Source organism: Phascolarctos cinereus, unplaced genomic scaffold (assembly GCF_003287225.1).
Source record: "Phascolarctos cinereus isolate Bilbo 61053 unplaced genomic scaffold, phaCin_HiC Scaffold_4;HRSCAF=312, whole genome shotgun sequence".
NCBI classification, from domain to species: domain Eukaryota; kingdom Metazoa; phylum Chordata; class Mammalia; order Diprotodontia; family Phascolarctidae; genus Phascolarctos; species Phascolarctos cinereus.
Window position 1 is genome coordinate 641864419 of NW_027555847.1, and position 26068 is coordinate 641890486.

The 26068-nt window shown below is 39.0% G+C and overlaps 1 protein-coding gene across 2 annotated transcripts in view; it reads right to left on the minus strand.

Annotated features, from left to right (window-relative positions):
- FAM135B (family with sequence similarity 135 member B) overlaps positions 1-26068 on the minus strand; it is a 321857-nt gene that overhangs the window by 12338 nt on the left and 283451 nt on the right. For both annotated transcript variants that reach the window (XM_020967062.2, XM_020967061.2), the window contains 4 exons: positions 21879-22033; positions 12565-14665; positions 3587-3753; positions 1602-1693 (listed from right to left, as the gene is read on the minus strand). In XM_020967062.2, coding sequence (XP_020822721.1) covers positions 1602-1693; positions 3587-3753; positions 12565-14665; positions 21879-22033 — 2515 coding nt within the window. The remainder of the gene's footprint in view (positions 1-1601; positions 1694-3586; positions 3754-12564; positions 14666-21878; positions 22034-26068) is intronic.

Consider the following 26068-nt stretch of genomic DNA (forward strand, 5'->3'; position numbering starts at 1 on the left):
GCTCTCCTACTTCTTTTTTTAGTTCCAGTGCTTTCCCTCTTGTAATTATTTCCTATTTATCTGATATATAGCTTGCTTTGTATATATTTGTTTGCATGCTGTCTCCCTGTTAGGTTGTTAGATTGCAAACTCCTTGAGGACAGAGTCCATCTTTTGCCTCTTTTTGTATCCCCAGCAATCAGTAAAGTGCCTGGAACACAGGAGGTCCTTATTGCTTTTTGATTGCTTTGTCTCTGCTTCCTCATTTTCCTGGCTTCCTTCAAGTCCTAGCTAAAATCCCACCTTCTGTAGGAAACTTTTTTTTTAATCTCTGTTAATTTTTGTGTCTTTCATCTGATGACTATTTTGTTTATCCTGTTCATTGCCTGCTTGTTACATAGCTGTTTCCATGTTATCTCCATTAGACTCTGAGCACCTTGAAGGCAAGAATTGTCTTCTACCCTTCATTTCCCCAGAGCTTTGGACAGTGCCTGGCACATAGTAGGCACTTAATTATTGTTATTGTTGCTTGTCCTTTATTCTTAAAGAGGGCCATGTCCTCCGTAAGGTGATGCCCTGACTTGCAAGTGAATTGAATTTAAGTGAGAAAGGGCTGTGCACAGTCATCAGAAACAATTACTATTTACATTCACTCTGAGATATGAGGGTCAACTAAGTGGGGCTTGGACCGGGACCTATTGTTAGTCAATCAATGAGAGCCAGGGTGAATTGGGTTTAAGGCATGGTCCTTAAAAAATTAGAATTGAACAAATGGAAGTTAATGACTTTATGAGAAATCAAGAAACAATAAAAGAAAACCAAAAGAATGAAAAAATATAAGACAATAGCCACTGGGGGGTTGCCACCAGACGTGTCAACCCAGTTCTGCAGATGTAGTCAGTCCAGCACCCAACACACCCACAAGAACAAAATTAGCCTGTGATGCACAAGTTACCACATTAATGATCTCAATTCTAGTGTTCTTCTTCTGTGGATTATTTCTCATTTATGCTGTATACAGCATGTTTATGCATAGTTGTTTCCCTATTATCTCTCCCATTAGACTGTGAGGGTCTTTAGAGAAGGGACTGACTTGTTTTCTTTGTATTCCCAAGTGCTTAGCACAGTGCCTGGTGAATAACACGTACTTAATAAATGTTACTGACTGATATGTTCAGCTATCTGGTGCTTCCTTTGAACGCACTACTAACGACAGATTCCATACCCATCTCTGGCCCATGGCTGTAGCAAAAGCCTCAGGTCCTTGACATTCCTACTTTATATAATGGACAGAATGATATTTGTACTACCTTTCTCTCAAGAGAGACCCAAAGGAAAATATCAAGTTTCTCTATCTTAAAATGCTATAGAAATGTTAGCTGTAAATTGCTTATGTTATCTCCAATTCATCCTGTCCATACTGCGTTATATGTATTTGTTTGCACGTTGCCTTCCCCATTAGATGCTGAGCTTTTTGAGAGCTGGGATTCACTTTTGTCTTTCTTTGTACCCCCAGGACTTAGCACCGAGCCTGTCAAGTAACTTCTTAACAAACACTTGTTGTCTGACTGAAAGGCTGACTAATCATTCTCTTCTTCATATTATCATTCTGACCATCCTACCTGATTCCTCTCAGACATCAAGAAGTCCAATTTTCCTCCAGGAAGGCCCAGTTCAATAAATGTCTTTACCAGGCGGAGATCTGCGCTGTTACCTGGAAAGGATATATGTCCCCAGATCCCATAAATAAATTTCAAAAAAAGAAAAGCAAGTTGTTTTTCTTTATAGTTCTTCAATTTTAAATTAAAAAAAAATAAAGGTCTATTCATTAAACATATAAGGCACCTGAAAAATGGATAGCAGGAACAACATGTATTTAAGAATGTTCTCATACTGTGCCTCACCATGACCTCCTAGTCCTGACACTATTCTTCTTTGTTATCTACCTCAAATGTATTAAAAGTATTTAATGCTTTTGCTGAATATGAATGTGCAAAGTGCTAAAAAATGCAAGAAATTATTTTTTTTCTCTGAGCTATTCTGGGCCAATGGGGTGTTTGGCATGGAGAACTGTGTGACTCACTGTCTCTTTCTGGACACTTCCAATTCTAAGCAGCAGCAGGTCATATCCCTTTGGCCTTTTGCAGTTCACAAAGTGTTTTTTTCCCCCCCTCAGCACCCCAGTTTCTACCTTAGTGGAAGTATTATCACTATTTACAGAATTGGAAACTGAAGCTCCAGAACTGAATATTTTTGTATTTGATTTGAGCTTAATTTTTGTCTGTTCCCAGGGTTTCAAGAGATCATTGAAAATGTCCCCAGAACATTCATAGAAATTTATAACTTGACAGGATTCCATTGGTCTTACTGGTACATACCTATAATCCTTATTATTGTGGATGCTAAGACTGGGGGATCTCAAGATCTAGAGTTCTTTACTGCAGTAGGGCTAAGCTGATCTAGTGTCTGCAAAAAGTTTAGCATTAATATGGTGATTCTCCAGGAGGGGAGAAGGTGGTAGCAGGTCACCAGGTTGCCGAAGGAGAGGCAAACTAGCCCAGGATTGAAACTGAATAGGTCCAAGTTCCAGAGCTTATCAGAGTAGGACTGGCTCTGAGAGTAGTTTCTATGCTTCCAACCTGGATAAAATAGGGTGCCCCAGTCTTTAAAAAGAGAAAGACAATAGAGCAGAGAGATGAGAGGAGGGAGGGAGGGAGGGAGGGATGCATGCGCGCGCGCACACACACACACACACACACACACACACACACACACAGAGATAGAAACAAAGAGATAGAGAAGAGAGTGATAGATATAGAGACACAGAGAGAGGAGACAAAGAGACAGAAAGAGAGACCAAGTCAGAGATAGTGAAACACAGACAAAGAGACTGAGACAGAGAGAGAGAGAGAGAGATGGATATGAGAGAAGAAGAGAGGACAGAAGAGAAGGGAGAGGAAGGGATTGGTGGGGAGAAGAAGGGAGGGGGCAACATAGAGGAGGAGACAAAGAAAGAGACATAAACAGACACAGGAGACAGAGAAAGGGAGAATAGGAGATAAAGAGAGAGTTAGTTCCAGGCTCTAATTTTACAAGTAAGTAAAATGAAGCCCAGAGAAACAGTACGATTTTGCCAAAGCCACATTATAAAGGTGATATAATGATATAAAAATCTTTAAGTGAATAAGGAAAAAATTATCCTTGGACATTCCTTTTCCAAAGTTCCTTTTCTCAAGCAAATCATCAGTTGACACTTTGTCTGATGGCTAAGCTCTGTTTTTCATGCTTGGAGTTCCCTTTGTATTCGTGTCCTTGGGTGTCTATAGTACTAAGATGGGAGGCAGTATTGGATCATGGAAAGAACTCCAGGGGTGGAGAAGAAATCCAATCCTAAATCTTGACACTAATTAGCTGTATGACCTGGGACAAACACCTTGTCTCTCAGGGCCACAGTTTCCTCCTCTGTAAAATATTTTAATAAATGCTACTCATTTTACCTAGTTTATGGGGCAGTTTTGAGGAAAATGCTTTCTAAATTGTAAATCTCTACCTTAATCTGGATTGTGATCATTAAGAACTATGACAAGTGTTTTTCTTCAGACCTTACCATCCAGCCCATGGACACAGATAACCAGATGAATCCCTTCTTCCAAGTTCTCTTCCTCTTCCTCTGGTGGAAAATACGGCAAGTCAGAAGCTAGTACAGACAAGTCACTGTACAGACACTCTTCGTTCTTCAGCTCTTTTTTAAATTTCTCTTTGGCCTGATAAAAACTGGAGAATATATTAATTAATCATAAGCCAAGCTATGTGTGTGGAATTAAATTGGAAAATATGGGCTGGTTATGCCATAGAAGAAACGAACTTCTGTTAAGCAGCATTTTGAGGGTGGGGCAGAGAGAGAAGGTGCGTGCTTTGTATGAAAAAACAAAGAAAATAATGTAATGGTAAGTACTTCTCTCAATCAAGGCCTAATTCAATAAGGATCAATTACATGATTACCATATATGCATCCTTAAACTGGGTTCTGAAGAAATAAAGCAAACTGAAGAAGGCAGAACTTATGGCCTCATGGAGCTTAAAATCCAGGTGGAAAATATTACACATAAACACATATAATACAAAATAGTATGTAGCAAGGCGATATGAGAGTCACTATTGTAGAGTGGAGAGAGAGCTAGTTTAGGAGTCAGGAAGACCTAGGTGCAAGTTTTGACCATGAACCTGGAAAATCACATAACCTCTCAGTGTGCCCAGGCAATCCTCTAAGACTATAAATTATAGATATATGTTGGTAGAAGGAATTTTATTACTCAAAATTTCCTCATGCGATGAAATAAAAAACCTATTCCTTCCTGCCCATGTGCCACTCTTCAAAAGGTATAAGGTGTGTATTTATATGCATGTATGAATGTATGCATATATTTGTATATATATACATACACATGCACACGCATGTATGTTTGTGATGTATATTATATACATTAGTCTGAATAGATGTGTGTGTGTATATATATATTATATATATATATATATATACATACACACAAGTATACATACTTCCATACATATATACATGCATAAACAGTCTAAGGAGGAAATGGTTATTACATTATTATTAAAAGATCATTACTGATTAAAGGGGGGGGAAATCAAGGAATACTTTTTTGGAGAAGATAAATATTTGAACTGAACAGTAAAGGAAGGGTAGTATTTCAATAGGTGAAGTTAGTTCAGTACTGAAGTTTGAGGGATGTGGGGTAATAGTGAATGGACCAGTTTGGCTGGTTAGAAAGGTAGAGGAAAAACTGGGAAGAAAAATAAGGGATGCAAGCCAATCATGAAAAATAAATCAACAGCTTGGTAAAGGAGACAGAAAAAAATAATGAAGAAAACAATACCTTAAAAATCAGGCTTGGCTAAATGGTAAAAGAGGTGCAGTAAGCTAATGAAGAGAAGAATGCCTTAAAAAGCAGAACTGGTCAAATGGAAAAAAGAGGCACAAAAATTCATTGAAGAAAAAAAAACTTCCTTAAAAAGTAGAATTGGACAAATGGAAAAGGAAATACAAAAGCTCACTGAAGAAAATATTTCCTTAAAAATTAGAATGGAACAAATGAAAGCTAATGACTTTATGATAAATCAAGAAACAATAAAACAAAAACAAAAGAATGAAAAAAATAGAAGACAATGTGAAATATCTCACTGCAAAAACAACTGACCTGGAAAATAGATCCAGGAGAGATAATTTAAAGATTATTGGACTACCTGAAAGTCATGACCAAAAAAGTGGCCTAGATATCAGCTTTCAAGAAATTATCAAGGAAAACTGCCCTGATATTCTAGAACCAGGGAGTAAAATAGAAATTGAATGAATCCACCAATCACCTCCTGAAAGAGATCCTAAAATGAAAACTCCAAGGAATATTATAGTCAAATTCCAGAACTCCCAGGTGAAGGAGAGACTATTGTAAGCAGCCAGAAAGAAACAATTCAAGTATGGTAGATCCACAGTCAGGCTGACACAGACTTTAGCAGCTTCTACATTAAAGCACAGGAGGGCTTGGAATGTGATATTCCAAAAGGCAAAGGAGCTAGCATTACAAACAAGAACCATCTACCCAGCAAAACTGAATATAATCCTTCAGGGAGAAAAATGGAAATTCAATGAAATAGAGGACTTTTAAGCATTCTTGATGAAAAGACCAAACCTGAATAGAAAATTTGACTTTCAAACACAAGGCTCAAGAGAAGCAAAAAAAGGTAAACAAGAAAGGGAAATCATAAGGGACTTAATAAGGTTAAACTGTTTATATTCTTACATGGGAAGATGATACTTTTAACTCAAAAGAACTTTCTCATTATTAGGGCAGTTAGAAAGAGTATATATAGATAGAGAGCACATGTGTGAGTTGAATATGAATGGATAATATCTAAAAAAATAAAATTAAAGGGTGAGACAGGAATGTACTGGGAGAAAGTGAAAGAGAGAAGTAGAATGGGGTAAATTATCTCACATAAAAGAGGCAAGAAAAAGTTTTTATACTGGAGGCGAAAAGGCAGGAGGTAAGCATTAGAAATTGGCCCAAAGAGGGAACAGCATGCTCACTTAATTGAGTACAAAATCTATCTTACCCTACAGGAAAGAGAAGAGAAGAGGAGGGAGGTGATAGAAGGGAGGCCAGATTGGGGAAGGGGGTAGTCAGAAGCAAAACACTTTTTGGAAGGACAGGGTGAAAGAAGAGAGAGAGAGAATAGAATAAAAGGGGGGCACATAAGATGGAGGGAAATAGAGTTAGCAATAGTAATTGTGAAAAAAAATGAAGCAAGTTTCTCTGATAAAAGACTCATTTTTTAAACATATAGAGAACTGACTCAAATTTATAAAAAATAAGAGCCATTCCCCAACTGATAAATGATCAAAAGATTTGAACAGTTTTCAGATGAAGTAATCAAAGCTAACTGTAGCCATATGAAAAAATGTTCTAATTCACTATTGATCAGAGAAATGCATATTAAAACAATTCTGAGGTACCATCTCAAACATATTAGAATGGCTGTTAGGACAGAAAAGGAAAATGACAAATGCTGGAGGGGATATGGGAAAAAATGAGACATTAATATACTGTTGGTAGAGTTGTGAACTGATTCAAGCATTCTGTAGAGCAATTTGGAATTATGCCCAAAGGGCTACAAAACCCTGCATATCCTTTGACCTAGCAATACCATTACTAGGTCTGTATCCCAAAAAGAAATTAAAAAAACAAACATAAACAAACAAAAACAATGGAAAGTATCTATACAAACAAAATTATTTATAGTAGCTCTTTTCTGAGGGCAAAGAATGGGAAATTGAGGGGATATACATCAATTGGGGAATGGCTGAACAAATTATGGTATGTGATTACGATAGAATACTGTTGTGCTATAAGAAATGATGAGCAAGAGGCTCTCAGAAAACCTGGAAAGACCTATGTGAGTTGATGCAAAGTGAAACATACTATAAGATGATCTGCTGTGAATAATTTAGCTGTTTTCAGCAATACAATGATCCAAGACAACTCTGAAGGACTTATGGTAAAAAATGCTATCCATCTCCAGAGAAAAAACTGATGAATTGAATCTGAATACAGATTGAAGCATACTTTCCTTACTTGCTTTATTTTTCATGAGAATTGTTTGGGGTTTTTTTTTTGGGGGGGAGGTCTGTTTTCTTTTACAACATAACAAATATGGAAATGTTTTGCATGATTACACATGTATAACCTATACCAAACCACTTGCCTTCTCAATGGTGGGGGAGAAGGGAGTTGGGGAGATAATTTGGTACTCAGAATTTGAAAGCTGCATGTTAAAAACTGTTTTCACATATAACTAGGAGACAATACCAAGGAATTTAAAAAAAAAAGAAAAGATAATACATTTCAACGTGGTATTGTTGAATTTTTAATGGTAGTTAGATATCCAGGTGTAGGGACAGATACCTAGCTGGCAGCTTGTTCTGTCGTATTGGAGCATGGCAAAAAATAGTCAGGCAGGGCTGTAGCTACAGATTTGAGCTTCATCCAGAGGGAGTCAATAGCTATAATTGTGGAATTGAATGGGATTATGAGAAGAGAGAGTTTAGAAAGGAAAGGAGAATAAACAAATGTTTATGCTATATAAATAGCACCCACTATGTGCCATTCACTGTGCTAAGTGCTATTGTTTTTTAAACAAATATTACCTCATTTCAAGCTTACAATCGTTTTGTGAGGTAGGTGGTATTATTATCTACATTTCATGTTTTAGGAAACTGAGGCAAAGAGCCTTTAAGTGACTTGCCCAGTATCACACAGCTCATTATTGTCTGAGGCTGGTTCTGAACTCATCTTCCTGACTCCTTGCTCAGAATTATATGTCTATTGCACCACCTGCTATCTACAGAAAGACACGAAGGATTGGATCCTGAGGAATGTGAACTTTGGGGAGTGGAGAAAAGGAGGAATAGCTAGGAAAGAATACAGAGAAAATGAGGCAAAGCAGAGGAAACTGTGCCTCAGAATCAACCAAGTATATATTAGGTGATAGGGGCAGGGCCCAAGCCAAGATCTTCACCCTTTGCCCCAAAGGGAATCTGACTCACAGGCCCCAGACCCTCATCTCCCTTGAAAGCCCTAGCTTACCTTTAGATCTGATTCAGATGCACCTTCAACCCTTGCCCTGAATAGAATCTGGCTCCTGTTTGCCTACAGGACCCAGAAAAACCCTTAAACCTTCAAATTTCCTAATCGACTCCCCTCATGTCCCTTTCAAAGCCTTAGGCTCCCTCTTGTCTATAGGCCCCAGAAAGGCCTTCCTTTATCTCCTTTTGAAAGTCCTAGCCCCACCTTGATTTTGTGCAGATGCCTTTCAAACTTCTGCCTTCCTGTTCCCTCCATTATCTATTTCCATTGTCTATTCAATCTCTCTGACCTCCTCAATTAGAATTCTTACCTAGACCCTTTCCCCAACTCCCTTCTCTGGCCACCCAAAGTTACTTTAGTATTTAAGATCCACCTTGGCCCTCATTCAGATGCTGAGAATCTCAGGCCCACAAGGCTGAGAACCTCTCATGCCCGCTCGTCTTTACAGGCGTCACCTGGTCAATGTGATTTATCACTAATAAACTTTTCCTCTGGCTGAAGAAGATTTGAGTTGAATTCATTCAGCAGGGCCCCATCCTCGGGGCAGCTAGGTGTCGCAGTGGATAGAGCACTGGTCTTGAAGTCAGGAGGACCTGAGTTCAAATATGGCCTCAGACACATAACACTTACTAGCTGTGTGACTCTGGGCAAGTCACTTAACCCCAATTGCCTCACCAAAACCCCCCCAAAAAAAACAAAACTATGATTTTAAGACTATGGATATAAATAGGTCTAGAGGTTTTGGGGTGCTGGAGCCCCAAGATCATGACACGGGCCCTGCTGGAATGAATTCAACTCAAATCTTCTTCCAGCTAGAGAAAAAAGTTTATTAGAGATAAATCATATAGGCCAGGTGATGCCCATAAGGACTAGAGCGCATGAAAAAAGCTCAGCCTTTGGGGCATGAGAGAGTCTCAGCATTTGAATGGGGGCCAGGGCGGATCTTATATTCACCAAAGTAACTTTGGGTGGCCAGAGGAGGGGGCTGGAAAAAGGGTCTAGGTAGGAATTCGGATTGGAAGGCCTGAGAGATTGAATAGACAATGGGGATAGATAATGAAGGGAACTGGAAGGTAGAATTTTGAAAGGCATCTGCATAAGATCAAAAGGTGGGGCTAGGGCTTTCAAAGGGAGATAAGGGGAGTGTTGGGTTTCTATGGATTTTATTCTAATTTATATTTGGATTGCTGTATCTGTTTTAATAATATGAATTAATCAGTATTTATTGTTAATACCATCTGCAAAGCATTGTTCTAGGTGCCAGGAATATAAGAATGAAACAAGTACCAGTCCCTGATATGAAGGATTACATTCTGCTGGAGGTGAGGAATGGGCACATAAAATATAAGCAGGTAAATCTATCTAATCTATCTATCTATCTATCTGATAATCTAAGAAATAAGGTGGGTTTTTTTTATCATTCAATTGTTTCTGTCATGTCCCACTCTTTATGATCCCATTTGGGGTTTTCTTGGCGAAGAAAATGGAGTGGTATGCCATTTCCTTCTTCAGTTTATTTTCCAGAGGAGAAAACTGAGGCAAACATGTTAAAGTGACTTGCCCAGGGTCACACAGTATGTGTCTGAGGTCAGATACGAAGTTGGGAAGATCCAGCACTCCACCCACTCTTCCACCTAGCTGCCTCATGAACTTAGTAGGTATCTAAAAGATATCTGTTGGATTTATTCTATCATATGGAATAAAGGACCTGGTCTTGAAAAATACCTCCCTTTTAAAATAAGAATCTTGAAACAGATCCAAACTTTATCTCTTCTTGAAATTTCTTTAGCTGGATAGCTAATGAACCAATATAAATAAATAAATAAATTCATCTTGATGTGAATTGGTAATGAATAATTCAACAAACTATTCTGTTTGAAAAGTGCTTCATATTTCATGGAAACAAACACAACTAAAATGGAAAATAACTAGGGCCTTCTTGCATTCCAAGCAAACTGGGATTAGGAAAACCTGAATCTTCAATAGTCTGAATTCTAAAGGAGTTTTTTCTTCCTTCTCTCTCATTCTTTTTTTTTTTTTCCCCCAAGGCATTAAGTGACTTGCCCAGAGTCACACACAGCTGGTAAGTGTCAAGTTTCTGGTCTAAGAGCAGATTTGAACTCTGGTCTTCTTGACTCCAGGGCTGGTGCTCTATCCACTGAGCCACCTAGCTACCTCTCTTCACTCTTATTCTTGAGGGCCAGGTTATGGCCAAGGAGTGGATATCCGGCCACTGGATTTCTGCTCAATAAGGCCAATGTAAAGTCGACCACGATGAATGCCATCTGTGCATTAATACATTGTCACTAAATAACACTAATATGATAGGTGTAAATATGGCTGACCCCTAGAGTCACAAATTGCCTTACATACTTAGCCATTCAGAAAAGAGCTGATGGCTAGGCCCATGGAAATGACAGGAAATCAGACAATTCTTGCCCATCTGTTTGTTGCCACAGGCTGCTCACCAGAGCCTCTGCACCGGGAAAGATTGAGTAGCTAGACACCTTTCACTGCTTATTCCTCCGGGGGAGAGCAGTGAGCTGAAAGGAGGTGTGGCTGTGGTTTTTCCTTAGTTCTCAAAGAGGACCATGACATCAGGGAGATGATGACAGGACTTGAAATTGACTGACTTGACTAAGGGAGGGCTGTGCAAAGTCACCAGCTTCACTTCCTCCTCCAAAGCCATCTGGGTCCAGTGGCCAAATATCAATCAGGAAGACTAGAGATGGCCCAGGATGCAATCGGAGACCTTGGCCTTTTAAACTGAGGTCTTTTCAGGTTGAATAATCCTCTTTAAAAAGTGAATCAAGGGATGGCCCCTTTAATCAAAAAGAAAAAAAAAAACAAACTGGGAGGGGAAGACCCTCAGGGTGTCTGGCCAAAAGAGAAACAGTTACTATTTACATTCACTCTGAGCCTGGAGGGCCCAAAACATAACCATTAAGTGGTGCTTGGGCAGTTGTTCAATCCACTGGATCCAGAGTGAATTGGGTTTCAGGCTTGGTCTTCCAGAAAGAAATCTAGCCAGTAAATCCCAAATTAACTTTCTGCTCACAAAATGTACCTTCCCTTGGGCAGAATACCCTCAGGTAAGGGAGAGGAGAGAGGAGAAGAGAAGAATGTGATGTGCTTTGTTCAGGGAAATGGCACAGCTTAAAGAAAATCTCCTTCCCTTCAGGCTAATCAACTCATCCTACCGGTAGATGCATTTGGGAGCTCTCCCCTCCTCCCTTGCCCCACCTTCCAGGTGAGAAACTCCTAGGCTCAGAAGGTAGGAAAGGGAGACTTTACTTAGCATGAGCAGATTAGATGGTCTTCTGTCTCTGTTAAGATCTAAGTGAACTGTAGTAGTCTAGGAATATTTATAATATTTATAACTTGATTCCAAATTAAATTCCCCAGGTAATAATATCATTTCACTTAATACTGAGTTTGTTATGGAACCAATAAAAGACATTATAGGCGGTGTGCCTGTATTAATCTAGCAATCTATAAGTATTTATCAAGTGTCTTCTATTTGCCAGGTCCTGTGCTAAGTGCTACAGATATATACAAAAGTAAGATGGTCCCTGGCCTCAAGGCGCTTACTCTCTAATGGGGAAAACTACACATATGGAAGTACATTAACAAATTTGTACAAAGTAAATACAAGCCTTTTATTTATTTATTTTTTAGAGGGGAGCAAGCTAATATCAGGAGTGTAAACAGAACAGGAAAGGCTTATATCCCAACTTCCTATCAATTCATTGAGAGCTGTTCAACAAAATACTTGAGTGTCTCATGAAGGAGCATACTTTCTAATATCCAGAGATATTTAACCAATGTTTCCTGGAATGTTGCATCAAAATCTCTGTACTGAGTAAGAGATAGGTTCTATCGAGCATGGATGTCCATGGTTCTCATTTACCTAAATAGAAGCAAAGCTCCTTGGGGAAAGGGACTGTTTAGTTTTTGCCATTGTTTCCCCAAGGACACAGGGCCCCTTGCAGAGAAGCTGCCTTATAAATGCTTTGTCAACTTGAATTTTTATCTTTCACAAGTTTGGAAGAAATCTTAGATGAGATCTAGCTCAGTCCCTTAAATTTGCAGGTGAAGAGATTAAGGCACTAAATGGTTTAAGTGACTCATCCATAGTTACATGTTTTATTAGAAGAGCTGGAATTTGAATCCCAGTCTTCTCACGCGGAACATGGATTCTTCCACCATGTGAGGCTAGAAAATCACCAGATACAAGAAGACAGTATGACCAAATGGATCTGTTCTACTCACTTGCTTTCCAAATAGCATTCTGAAAAAGTTTTCAGCCAAGGAAGGGTGAAATTAGGAAAAATAAAAACAAAAACAAAAGACAAAAACAAACCTGATAAGAAATGCAAAGGCTGAGAGAACTCTGGAAAGGGTCACCACTTAAGCTTACCTAAACATTCTTTCATTGACTTCTTCTTCCAAATTTCTTGTATCACATAAGATCACCCCAAAGGAGCCCACAGGCTGGTGGGTAATTGGGAATATGTTTTGTTTAGAAGAAAGTCCAACCTTGGCAGGAGCTTCCTTAAGCATTGAGGAGAAAGGAAGACATGTAGCTGCACAGGACACAGACAAATTAACCACCTCCACAGCCTTTCTTGTGTCCAATGCCAATGCCTCAGTGGTGGCCAAATGGAAGTTGTTGCTATTGGCAATAGGTTTAGATTCAAAGTTTTCAAGGCATTGATAATTAATGTCATGGACCTCTGGGCTGTGGTTGACCACAATGACTTCATTTAAATCTACTTCCTGCAAAATATGGGACCCTTCTTGGGTAGGGGTATCATCACCAGTGGAAGAGCCCCTACTTTTCTCTGTCTTTGAATCTGGCCTGGCAGTTTTTATAGAGGGACTGCAGGGAAATTCAGGCACCTGATGGATGGATTTGGGGAAATCCTCAATGGCTGAGATGTTGACACTAGAAAATATGTCATTCTCAGTCTCTGAGACTTCAGACCCAGCCTTTGGATTCTCCAGTAGACCTTCATTGGAAGCATCATCCTGTATAGTATGTACTTCAGAGACATGCAATATGTCTAAAGTCAGTTCTTTGGTTTTAGCCATGGAGGAGTACTCAGCTCCATCAACATAAGATGTTTCATCCACCACTGGTTCACTATAGGTGAAACTACAATGCCCAAAAAGAAAATGTGGATTATTGTTAACTTCTGCTAAGTCCATGTAGCCCTTATCTTCCTGTGGGTGATCTGTGTCAAAAACCACCTCCACTAGTGAATGGAAGACTTCACAGTCATGCTTTGGGGGGTCATTTTGAAACCCAGGAACGTTCCGAATGGAATCTATGTTTCTGCCCTCGTCCTGGTTTTCTTCAAGGTATTTCTGAAAGTGCCCATCTAAGGTCTCTGAATTCCCCTGGTCACTTCTGGATATGTCACTGTCCTCTGCCAACTCCTCTGGGCTACTTATCTGAGGAGCCGAAACAGATTTAGTTAGCTTGTTCAGTGCCACCTCTCGCTCCTCTTCCTCAAAGGGCAAAGAGCTAATAGAGGTCAGGGAAGCTTGGATACCACTAGGCAAGCTTGTATTGCTTTCTGTGTGACCTCCTTCTAAGGAGTTTCTATGGATGGCATGCCTTCTTACAAGTTGGTGCAAGACCTCTCGGTCACTGGGTAACTCCAGAGCCCGGCTACGGGCTTCGGACCAAGCAACGGAGCTTGGTTCGCTTTCGATTCCTGAGTCAGAGATGACTGAAGAAGACCGCTTGATGGTCCCAGACAGCGCTGATAACACTTCACGTTCATTACTTTTTGGATCCCTTGGAAATGACTTCACATCCAATGGATCTCTTGGCGTTGGGCTCAATGGATCAGTCAAGTTTACTGGAAGATGCTTTAGTGACAGCAATGTGGCCTTAGTCTCTTGATTCCCCTTCTTGCTTAATTCACTTAATACAATGTTGTCTGTGAAGACAACATTCTCAGGGTTAGGAAATGCAGCTGCTTCGTCCGACACAGTCCTAATGTAATTATCTACAGGTGTCCTGGTCTCATAATGAGTAGCAATTACTAAGCCAGGTTCACTATTATCAGAGTACTTATTGCTGGGATTCATTTCAATGTATGTCAAGCAAGAAGCCAGATTGCTATCTCCAGCCACAGTCTGCTCAGATCTGCTCAAGTCTGGTACAGATTGTGTTAAGACAATTGGCCTGACGTCAGCTGCAGGATCATCTGCTGAAGTCGTTGGAGGCTCTTGAGGTAAACCCATTTCATCCTGGGATTCACCAATCGTCAAGTATACCTGAGATACTGAACTAGGGGGTGAGTATCTGTCCACGGATACTTCCCCACCTGTACCAGGACACAGATAGTCCATTTCAAAGTGGCGTGGTAAAGAAGTATCTTCCCTGAATGTTGTTTTCTCAGATGTTACATTAGTATTTGACTGCTGACTCATCTCTTTTTCCTTTTGTTCCACTTTTGGGGTAGTTTTAACAGGAGCAACATTTGGGGAAATCCCCAAATTGTACCCTAAAAGAAAAAAAAGTGAAATGTCATATTTTATTTAGGTGAATTGTAGAAACTTTTAAGTTATCAAATAGTCCCTTAACAAAAGTGTCTACATTATGGCTTCCCTCAAAGAGTTTGGTTCAATTCAATTAGACAAACATGGATTAACTGCTAGCAAAGCCTTATCACAGGAGAGAATGGAAACTTTGATAACAGAGGGTCCCCTCCTTCAAGGAACTAACTGTTCTGTGAGTCAGGAGGCCTAGAGTGGAGGTCTGGCTCTCAACTTTGTTAGCTCTGTGGTCTTTAAACAAGACACTTCATGTCTTTGTGGCCCATTTTCCTTATCTGTAACATGGGGATGATAATCCTTTCACTGCTGACCTCACATGATTGTCCTGGAGCCAAATCAAATAACATATAAGAATATGCCCTGCAACCATAAAGTACTAAAGAAATGAGTGCTGTTATACAGAATTGTGTTGAGACAGGAAGATCCAGTTCTTAAATTTTTAGTGTGATCAGTTACCCCTTGGAAATCACCAAATACTGCAAATCAGGGCTTGGTTTATTGTTTTGTTAATTGTATAATCTTAAAAGAGTAATGAATAAAATGTTACTAAGTGTGTCTCATACTGTTTAACACCACTCCCCTCTCCCCTGCCAAGGAGCCAGTTGTTAAACATTTACCAGCACACTCCTGGTTACAGAGGACATTTAAAACTATGACATGTTCCTCCAAGTTTTCATAGGGTCAAGAGCTACAAGTGACTTTAAAGATAATTTAGTACAAACCTCTCACTTTAGAGATGAGAAAACTGAGGCCTGGAGATGTAGCTTTCTAGACATTCACATTATTCCCCCTCATGTAAGCTGTGTTTCAGCCAGACTTCCCTATTTGCTGTTCTCTTTCCATGAGGTTCCATCCCCATCTCTGTGCTTTTAATAAAGACTGTCCCTTGTATCTGGAATACACCCCCTCTTCACACCTGCCTCTTAGAATCCCTATCTTCTTTCAAACCTCAGTTCAAACACCCATTTCCTACACTTGGCCTTTCCTGAACTCTCCAGTTTTCACTGTCCCCTCTCAATTATTTTTTATATTGTGTATTTACTTATAAAAGTGCAAGTTATTTCCATTCTCCAGTGAAATGTGAGCTCAACGGAGGCCAGAACACTTTCATTCTTCTCTCTGTATCTTCATTGCTGAGCACGGCAGTGGGTACATAACAGAAACCTGGTAATGGTTACTGAAGTGAAGTTAAGTGAAATGAATTTATCCTTCCAAGGACACAGAACTGGGATCCAAGATCACAGGACCACAGATTTAGAAATAGAAACACTGTAGACATCATTGAGTTCAAATCTACCTTTTACAAATGAGGAAAACAAGGCACTAATATATTAAGTGATTTGCCCATTGTCACATACCTAGTAAATGTCTGAAGTGTTATTTGGACCTAAGTGTTCTGGGCTCACAATCCAGTGCTCTGCACATCATTTCCCAATATCTTCTCTTACAAATCAATTCCAAATCTGAGTCTTTTCATTCCTTCCCTGTATACATTACATGGTCTACATGCCTTCCAGATGGGAAAAATCTCTAAAAAGCCAAAAAAAGTCCTATAAAAATGATGATGATGTCATTGTCATCATTTTTACAAGCAAGCAAAAGAACTGACATTAATAAGGCCCACCAGTAACTCATGAGGGTGAGGAAAAGAGCCAGTAGGCTTTATTCAAGGCATGACCACTAGGTGTCAGACAAGCACAGAGAACCACTAATTGAGACTCCTTCCATCGATCCCAACAAACACCAGCATGCATCTCTCTCTCTTCAGGTGTTACTTAGCATGCTTTTTTAAACATTACTTTAACCTAACCATTGTGGGGGCAATCTTAAAGAAAATAACATGCATTCTACTTGCATTACAACTTTTCACATTATCTTATATATTACTTTTTAAAAAATAAAAATAAAAAGCTTTAGCTAGGGCTAACACACATCGTGGGGGTAATTAGTTGATGCAGTGGATAGAACTCCAGAGCTGGAGTCAGGAAGACTCATATTCCTGAGTTCAAATCTGTCCTCAGACATTTACTAGCTGTGTGACCTTAGGAAAGTCACTTAACTAAGTTTCCTCATCTGTAAAATGAGCTGGAAAAGGAAACAGCAAACCACTTAAGTATCCTTGCCAAGAAAACCCCAAAAGGAGTCACAAAGAATCAGATGTGACTGAGCAGACACGACATGATTGAATAATAACACACATCAACCAATAAGGATTTATTATTGTTATTATTATTAATGCATAAATGATGTTTTTTTTTTCTTTTTGAATCGATGGGGGCACTAACAATAGTTCTCCTTTAGTTAATATGCTAGAGTTGTCTAAGCCTTTTTTTGTTAAAACTCTTTAAAAATGTTGGACAGCTATTCTAACCTTACATGTTAGGAAACTCAGACTGAGAGAAAAAAATAAACAAAACAGGAAAATTTCCATTGGAAGAAATCTCAGATTTAATAAATATGAATCAGTGATGTGCTAAAACCAGTGAAAATTAACTCACTTGAGCTGAGTTGATTGTTAAATTTTCAGTAATAACAATTACCCCTTGGAATTTAGAAAATGCTTCCAAACAGGGATTGATATGTTGTTTGTTGATTTTTAGACTTAATAAAGTGATGGAGAAAACATTAGTGACGCAGATTAAACTTAAGAGTGTGTTTTCTTTTTTCATTATGTATTTAACTTTGAGGATTTAAGTTTAAAATAAATAATAAATAATTTTTTTTTTGAAAAAGAGTGTCATACGAACAGTTATTTTTTTCTTGAAGAACCACTCATTCAACACCTTAGTGAATTCAACCCATGCTTGAACTGAAATGTATTCTGTAATCTCCCGGACAAATGGTTATAGAGATGGTGCTTGAGTAGTGACAAGGACTCACTGCCCCTGGAAACAACTCATTCTACTATTGAAGAGCCTCAATTATAAAGATTTTTCTTTCACCTAGCTTAAATCTGACATTCTCCAAATACTGCTCATTGCTCTCCTGGTTCGGCTATCTGGAGCACCAGCAGCACAAGACTAATGCCCTTCCGTATGATAGTTCTTCAAATACTTGAAGGCAGTGATCGTGTTCCTCTACAACGCTTTTTCTTCTGCAGTCTAAATATTGCAAATTTCTTCCACCTAAGCTCACATGATATTTTTCTTACTGTCTTGTTTTCCTGGTTCCTCCACTTGGGCTCCATTCCAAGTTGACAGTGCCCTTCCCAAAATGTCACCTACAGCTGAACATAATTGTCTAGATGTATTGTGAGGAGGGTAGAATACCACAGGACTACTTCTCCTGTACACTGTACACTGTCCTATATAACTACATTAGCTAAAGATCATGTTAGGTTTTTTTTGACCACTATATTCTGCTGACTAATCTTGAGCTTTCAGTACTCAAAAACATAGAAGTCATTTTGATACGAAATAATGTTGAAGCAGGTTTTCAAAATCTTGCACTTGTGACTTGCCCAACAATGGTTCTAGCACTGCATAGGCTTCCCTTAGCACCTGCTAACTTCCCTTTCTGATCCAACCTTCAGAGGGCTGTCTTCCTTTTAAATGGATATGTTCAGTGTTCCTATTGCCTATAAGGTAAAATGCAAAAGCCTTATCCTGACATTCAACACCCTCTTAAATATGTTTCCCATTTAACTTTCTAGTTTTATTTCATACTACTCTGCTTCATTCATTCTTTGTTTTGGTCAAACTGGCCTTGCCATCCTTAGATCCCATCCGGTTCACTCCCACCTTTCCAAATTTCTTCATACTACCTCTGATAACTGCAACGATTTGAGAGAATTCTTGTCTCTGATGTTCACTACCTAGCAGACCTTGAGCAAGCGACTAAATTTTCATCACTCTGGCTCTCTTTGATTGGCCAATAATAGGTCCCAGTCCTAACCTCACTTGCTCATTGTTTGTGTTTTGATGGCTGAATGAATGTAAATGGCAATTGTTTCTGTTTGGCCAGAAACTCTGAAGGTGTTCCCCTCCCAGAATGAGTCTTTTGTGAAGGCAAACTAGACCATCTTTTGCCTCCATTCTTATTTAGTCTTTAATTACTACATGGATGTTGCCTCAGACAAACTGAGACCTGGGAATGACCTTAGCTTAAAAAGTCCAGGGTCTCTCACTACCACTGGGGCCGTGGCTAGTTGTCCTAATCTATGTCTTGCCTCTGGACTCTGATGACTCCGGAGGAGAGAATGAGGCTGATGACTGTGCGCAGCTCTGCCTCACTTAAATCCAATTTACTTGCCAGTCATGACATTACAGCCCTGGTGTCATTGGTCCTCTTTGAAAACAAAGGATGAGGGGCAGTGAGGTGGCATAGGGGATAGAGCTCTGGCCTTAGAGCTAGGAGGACCTGAGTTCAAATCTTATCTCAGGCACTTGACACTTACTAGCTGTGTGACCCAGGGCAAGTCACTTAACCTTGATTGCCTCACCAAAAAAATAAAGAAATAAATAAAAACCAACAACAACCAAAAAACCCACAAAGGATAAACTTTCATGGACTTAAGTTTACTCAATTTATAAAATAAAGGGGTTGGATTAGAGCACTTCTGAGGCCCACTGTAAGTCAGTGATGTTATAGCAGAAGATACAATTTTGTTCCATGAGCAGATACAGTTAGGTCTCTTCTTATCACATATGCTACTGTTTGGATCTTTGTAATTCGCAATACCTTTAGCTCTTTCTACAGCCCTTGAAGCCAGGTTATTAACTCTGATGAATAGTTTGCTCTTGATTTGAAGTTGTAACAAAAACCTTGACATGTGAGAAAATTTTGAGAACTTTAATAATATTGAAGCCCCAGACTTTCTGCACTAAACTAGACCACTTGAGTGATAGAGAGGTTTCTCCATCAGATAGTTTACCTCTGAGCGACTGCTTAACAAACTGAATAAAATGTGTTCCTAACAGAGCTGAATCCTAAGCCCAACACTGAAGAACTTGGCTTTTTTATCTCAACAGTGTCCGTGACTTACCCTACACCAAGACTGTCATGCCCTCAATGGCAGATTCTGTGTCGGTTTTCATCTTTGTTTTACTAGTGCAGTACTCATTAGATAGTAGTAGATAATTGACAAATATGTGTTCAATGAAAATGAATTGAGCTACCTGTAATGGGATAGAAATAATGATCGATGTTGATGATTATAAGAAGAAGATGAGAGAGAATATGGTGATTCTCACGATCCATTAACTTAAACGCCAACCTGAGTCTATATCTTTGCTAGTCCAATTACTGCTACCTTAGGACAAAGTTTTTTCTACCTCTAACAAAACTATTTCAATGGACTCATAATATAAGTCTTCTTACCTCCCACTATCCTCACTCTAATCTATTCATCCATCTTTCATTGTGTATGACCAAATCACTCATTTGTTCAAAAACCTTCAGAAGTAGGGGGCAGCAAGGTGGTGCAGTGGATAGAGCACCAGCCCTGGAGTCAGGAGGACCTGAGTTCAAATCCAGCCTCAGACACTTGACACTTACTATCTGTGTGACCCTGGACAAGTCACTTAGCCCCATTGCCTAGCCAACAACAATGACAACAACCAAAAAAAAAAAGAAAGAAAGAAAGAAAGGAAAGGAAAGGAAAAAAAAACCCTTGAGAAGCAAGGAAGCAAAATGCCCTCCAAAGTCTGGAGTCACTATATTTATCTTACTCTTCCATCAGACTGGGTTGCCTTGCAAACATGCTCTGAACTCTCCTATGTACTATTCTTATTAAATGGAATATCCTCTCTTTTTTCCCTGTTGAATTACTACCAGTCCTCTGAAGTCCAACTCAAATTCTTCCTTGGCTCTATTGCTTACATCAGGGGTGGGGAAACCTGTGGCCTCGAGGTCACACGTGGCCCTCCAGATCCTCAAGTGCAGCCCTTTGACTGAATCTAAACTTCACAGAACAAATCCTCTTAATGAAAGGATTTGTTCTGTAAAACTTGGACTCAGTCAAAAGGCTGCACTCAAGGACCTAGAAGTCCACATGTGCCCTTGAAGCTGCAGGTTCCTCCCCCTGGCTTAGACATTAATGACGTTCTTCCTTAGATATCAAATAGCAATTTGTTCTGTAATGCTCTTAATATCATTACTATATAATATCACTTACTAAGATTTTTCTTTTTTTGTGGCTTATACTACTTAATGGACTGTGAGAGAAATAATTATTAAATAACTAATTATTAATATTGGGGAGACACAGGATTTATGTCTCTCTGAAACCATATTCTCTACTGGGCCAAACCAACATCTGAAGGACATTGCTGATAATGAGATTGGATTAACTTCCTCCTCAATCTTGTTCAGAACCCACCCAGGTGGGGAAGGCCATTGTGTTCTACTCATGTTTGGGTGGGGATAAATGTTTTGATTAGATTGAGCTAGGCTGGGGGTGGTTTGGAAGTAAATGATGTGATCAAACTCATGAACCCTAGCCCTTCATTAGAATAGGTCCACCTCTCATTATAATAGTCATTCTCTCTCATTACTTGTTAACCAATCAGAGTCAATCACCACCCTCAGGAACACTCATTCTTCCAAGGGCATATTAAATATTGAGTGGGTTCCCTGAAAGGTCTTTGACATTCCAGAGTGTCACTGATCCCTTTTATTATTACTAGCATGATTAATAAAATGATTAATTTCGAAGAAATTATGCCTCTTGAACTTTTTATATATCAAAACTGCAAGCTCCAGTAGGACAGGAACTATGTCTTATTATTTTTGAAAATGTCTTCTCCACTATTTTGTACTGGGCTATGCATTTAAAGAATGCTTGATAAATGTATGTGGAGGGGCAGCTAGGTGGCGCAGTGCATAGAGCTCCAGACTTGAAGTTCAAATTTGACCTCATACACTTGACACTTAACTAGCTGTGTGACCCTAGGCAAGTCACTTAACCTAGACTGTCTCACCAAAAAGCAAAAACAAATAAATAATTAAGTAAGTAAGTAAATAAATAAATAAATGTATGTGGATTCATTACATAAGTTATATAACTGATTTCTTGTTCTTTCATTGTACTGACTAGTTATTTTAGTGATTTGACCAGAATTCATTGCTTGGGGTTGTCAGAAAAATAGTACCTTTGATCTTTGCCCTTTAAATCATTTAAATTTAAATCTTTGTCCTTTGTGCCCTTCTAATGTTACTAACCTTTCCCAGGACATTCCACGTATCTATCCTCAAAAATGACTGGTAGGGTGTTCCAGTCTCCATCAATATCTAGGCATTCTGCTGGGAGGGGAGGCATGCTGGTGAAGTATTCAGAATTCCGGACGTCCAAAGCAATCTGACTCTGTCTTTGGATCCTGAGAAATGCATTACAAAGACAGGAAAGAGGTAAACAATTATTCATGAAGCAGTTTGTAGTTCACATACTGTTTTCCTTTCTGTAGTCCTTCAAGGTAGGTAGTGAACATATCAGCATCTCTGTTTTGCAGATGAGGTAATAAAAATTTTCAATTGGTCATACACTGCTATTTGCAGAGCTTGGTGGTAGAGCGCATACACACCATGAATTTCTCCATTATTCTCCATGGAATACTCATTTTAAATTCTTCAGTTATTATTGTATTCCATATCTCCCTGCCATATGTCAAGATCATAGGCATCATAGAATTTGGAGTCAGGAGAGACTTCAGAGGTCATATCACCCAAATTCTTCAATTTACAGATGAGAGAAATGAGATAAAATATTTCCCCATGGTCCCAAAGGAGTAAGCAGTAGAGCCATAATTTGAACCCAACTCCTGCCTCCAAAGCCAACAATCTTTGTGCTATTTCACTGCTAGAAATGGAGGTTTTCAGAGCATAGATTTGGAGGGAACATTAGAAGTCATTTAACCTAATCTCGCTTATTGTCACAGATGAAGAGACTATGGCCAAGAAAGGTAGGGCATTAGGCCAAAGTCACACAGAAAATAAGTGGCAAAGTTAGTATTCAAACCCAGGACCTCTGACTCCAAATCTAGGACTCTTCAAACTTGACCAAGGTCACATAGTGAGTGGTGAATCAGGACCTCAAATTCAGGCTTCCGACTCCAAGTTCAGTGTTCTTCCCAGTATAACACACATTCTAAGAATGGGCTAAGTGGGTCTAACTGCCACCTCGTCAGTCCTAGAGGGAAATTCTGAAAGGTGTCTTTTCCCCTTTGTGAATTTCAAAACCAACAATTCAATATATCTCTAGCATGTTAAAATTGTATCTTGTTCTGGTCTCCCTGACCAGTCCTACCCCTTCTAATTATTAAGTAAGTTTTAGAAGGAAATTAGGTTGCAAAGGGGAACCTAGAAATCATGAATAAACCATTGCCAAGATCAAGGAACATCATTTATAAACTGTATCATATATTAACTAAAATTCACATCCTAGTAACCAGGAGAAACCGTCTAGGCACTGCTTGTCAAGGTTGCTGGTCCTATGATATGTAAATTGCAGATAACATCTACTCTTCCACAGTTCCACACCAGCAGAATATTAAAAAAGATGCTAATAACTTTGGAATGATGACTTTGGAGTTTTACCTATAACTCTGAGATGATTTGGATACGTTAATAAACTAACTCCAATATGGCATAGATAGTTGGTCTGTTTCTCCCCCAATATCCTAGAAAAATGAGTCCTCCAACTCTTCCCTCTGAGAACTCTTCCATTTCCTAAAGGCTCATGCTGTTCAAGCCCTCTGCTCCAGACTCTAATCTATGGTCATGTGATGCTGTTCTCTGCCTCTTCCCCTTCCCATCTTCCTTTACCATCCCATTCCCTATCCCCATATCACATTCTGCCTCTGTAATATTTTCACCACTTATCTCTTGTGCCTTATCAAGTGTGAATTCTGCCCCATTTCCTGCTGCCAATCATGGTCTTTCCTGGTAAGTGTCCAAAAACTAGGCATGCCTGCCCCTATTTCATAAGTTCACAAGTTAATTATCAACTCATCCAGCAAAGAAAGTAATTTTCTTTTCTATATTTTTATTTTTCTGAAATGTGGAGTTTGTTTTAGGCAGCACTCAGATCTGTGGAACAAGCTGATTCCCACACTAGGAAATTAATAGTCATGCCCTCATAAACCTGTTAATTCCTGTCCTTTGCAACATATGTAAAAAATTATTTTCCCATCCCATTATTGGAAGGATTGGACTTTGAAATGCATTTTCACAAGTAGGGCTATTTTTGTGCTTAATCATCCACACATTGTCTCTCTCAATTTGACTTGTTAACAACTACCTGCATTTGTGAAATAATTGCTTTCCATATAGCCATGTGGTCAACAAAAAGAAGCAACGTACCCACAATGGGTACTCAAGACCCTATGTGATTTGGTTCCAACCTTCTTTTCTGTCCTTCCTTCTCACTTCCCTTGTACACAAACCTTTTTCTTCACCAATACTGGACTAGTTACCTTTCCCTGAAAAATTACGCAATACTATTTCCCACTTGCTTCCCCCCTCTCAACACACACATGATGTTCCTTTGCTAAAATGGTTCCCTCTCCCTAGAAGCCCATTCTCTCCTCATTTCTCCCTGTCCAATTTCTACTCATCCTTCAAGGACCAACTTCCACATATATAATTCTGATCTGTTCTTCAAGATCCAGATGCATCTTTCTAAATCTTAACTATCCTTAAAGACCAAGGTAGGCCTGGATCATATTTTAAGGCCCAACTCAAATGCTACTTTTTCCTGGAAGCTTTCCATGATTCTGGCCAGATGTAATCTCTTTTTCCTTTGAATTGCCTGACAATTTTTTTTTAACATTCTGATTGGACTTACATGCTATACCTTCAATTATAGTTATTTGTGTCCATATCTTAGCTCTCTTACTGTACTCTAAGTTCCTTAGATGGATACTCAAACTGTGGCCATCCATGTCTATTTTCCTCATGGTTTCAGATTTTTTTTTATCTTGTCCTACCCCTCTTTCCAGATTTTAAGTACCACTTTTCCCCATTGTAATATAAGCTCCTTTAGTGTAAGAGTTGACTATTTCACTTGAATTTTTATTGTAAGTACCTAGCACATTTGCTGATGTAATAAATGCCTGAAAATCCTCTGTCTAACCTATCTAGATATTATCCATCCATCCATCCATCTATCTTCAGCCATATGTTCTAACCCAGTGATATTATGACCACATATTTTTGGGAAATTATAACCTAGCTTTCTTGCTACTCCTTCTGATCTACTGTGTGTGTGTGTGTGTGTGTATATATATATATATATGTATATATATATATATATACATATATGTATGTATATATATATACATATATGTATATATATATATACATATATATATAAATTAGATATTACTTTTGTACTGAGAGAAGAAAAAAAAAGACTCATTGAAATGAATGAAGACAACAAGTGTAATGGAAGGAGTAGTAGACTGGGAATCAGAAGATCTGGGTTATCTTGGTCACAGTGAGTCTGGAAGGACTGCCTTCTAAACAGATGTCAAAACAGGAAAGGGCTCTAGTTCTCTAAGAATATTTAGATCTTGGCAGGCCAAAGTTCCATCGCCATTCCCACTCTATTTTTTTTAATAGAGAAGAAAATTCAGGTATTAAAAACAGTAAGTAATTTGCCCAAGGTCATAGAGGTACTTACTAGAAGAGTCAAGATTTAAAATTAGGTCCTCTGGCTCCAAAAACAAAATCATTTCCACTATATCATGCTGTTTTACCTCCTCTGAACAAAGTCCATCAATATCACTGTTTTAACATCAACTTCATATTTTTTTAAAGTATTTATCAAGTTCTTATTATGTTTGGAATTAGAGGCAATGAAGAAGAAAATAAAGGGCTGTCCTCAGAGTTGGGAAGTGCTGGGTTAAAATTCTTCCTCTGACATATTCTTTCTGGGTGATCCTTTGACATTAACTTAAACACTCAATGGCCGAGGCAAGTCTCTAAGACTATAAATTACAAGAAAGTTGGCAATCTGAATTCTTGTAAACAGTTTGAACAGTGGGCAGTCTCTATCTATGTGAAATTATGTTTCTGGGAAACCTAACCTCCCTCCCCCAACTCTTCCAGAAATAAAATAACAAAGTGGAGTACTCCGCTCGGTGTTGGGGAGATACCAAGATAAATCAGTCATGCTGCCTGTCCTCACGGTACTGATAATCTAACCACAGGATGGAAACCGTCAATTCATTTAGCATAGAATTACAATGCTAGAATGTTGGAGGTAGAAGGGACTATAGAGAAGATTCATTCATTTTAGAGGGGTAGAAAACGAGTGTGAGGAAAAGACTTCTCTAGGGTCACACAGTGAATTAGTGTCTAAGCTGGAACCAAAACTCAGGACTCCTATTCTCAGTCTTGACATCATTGCCTCT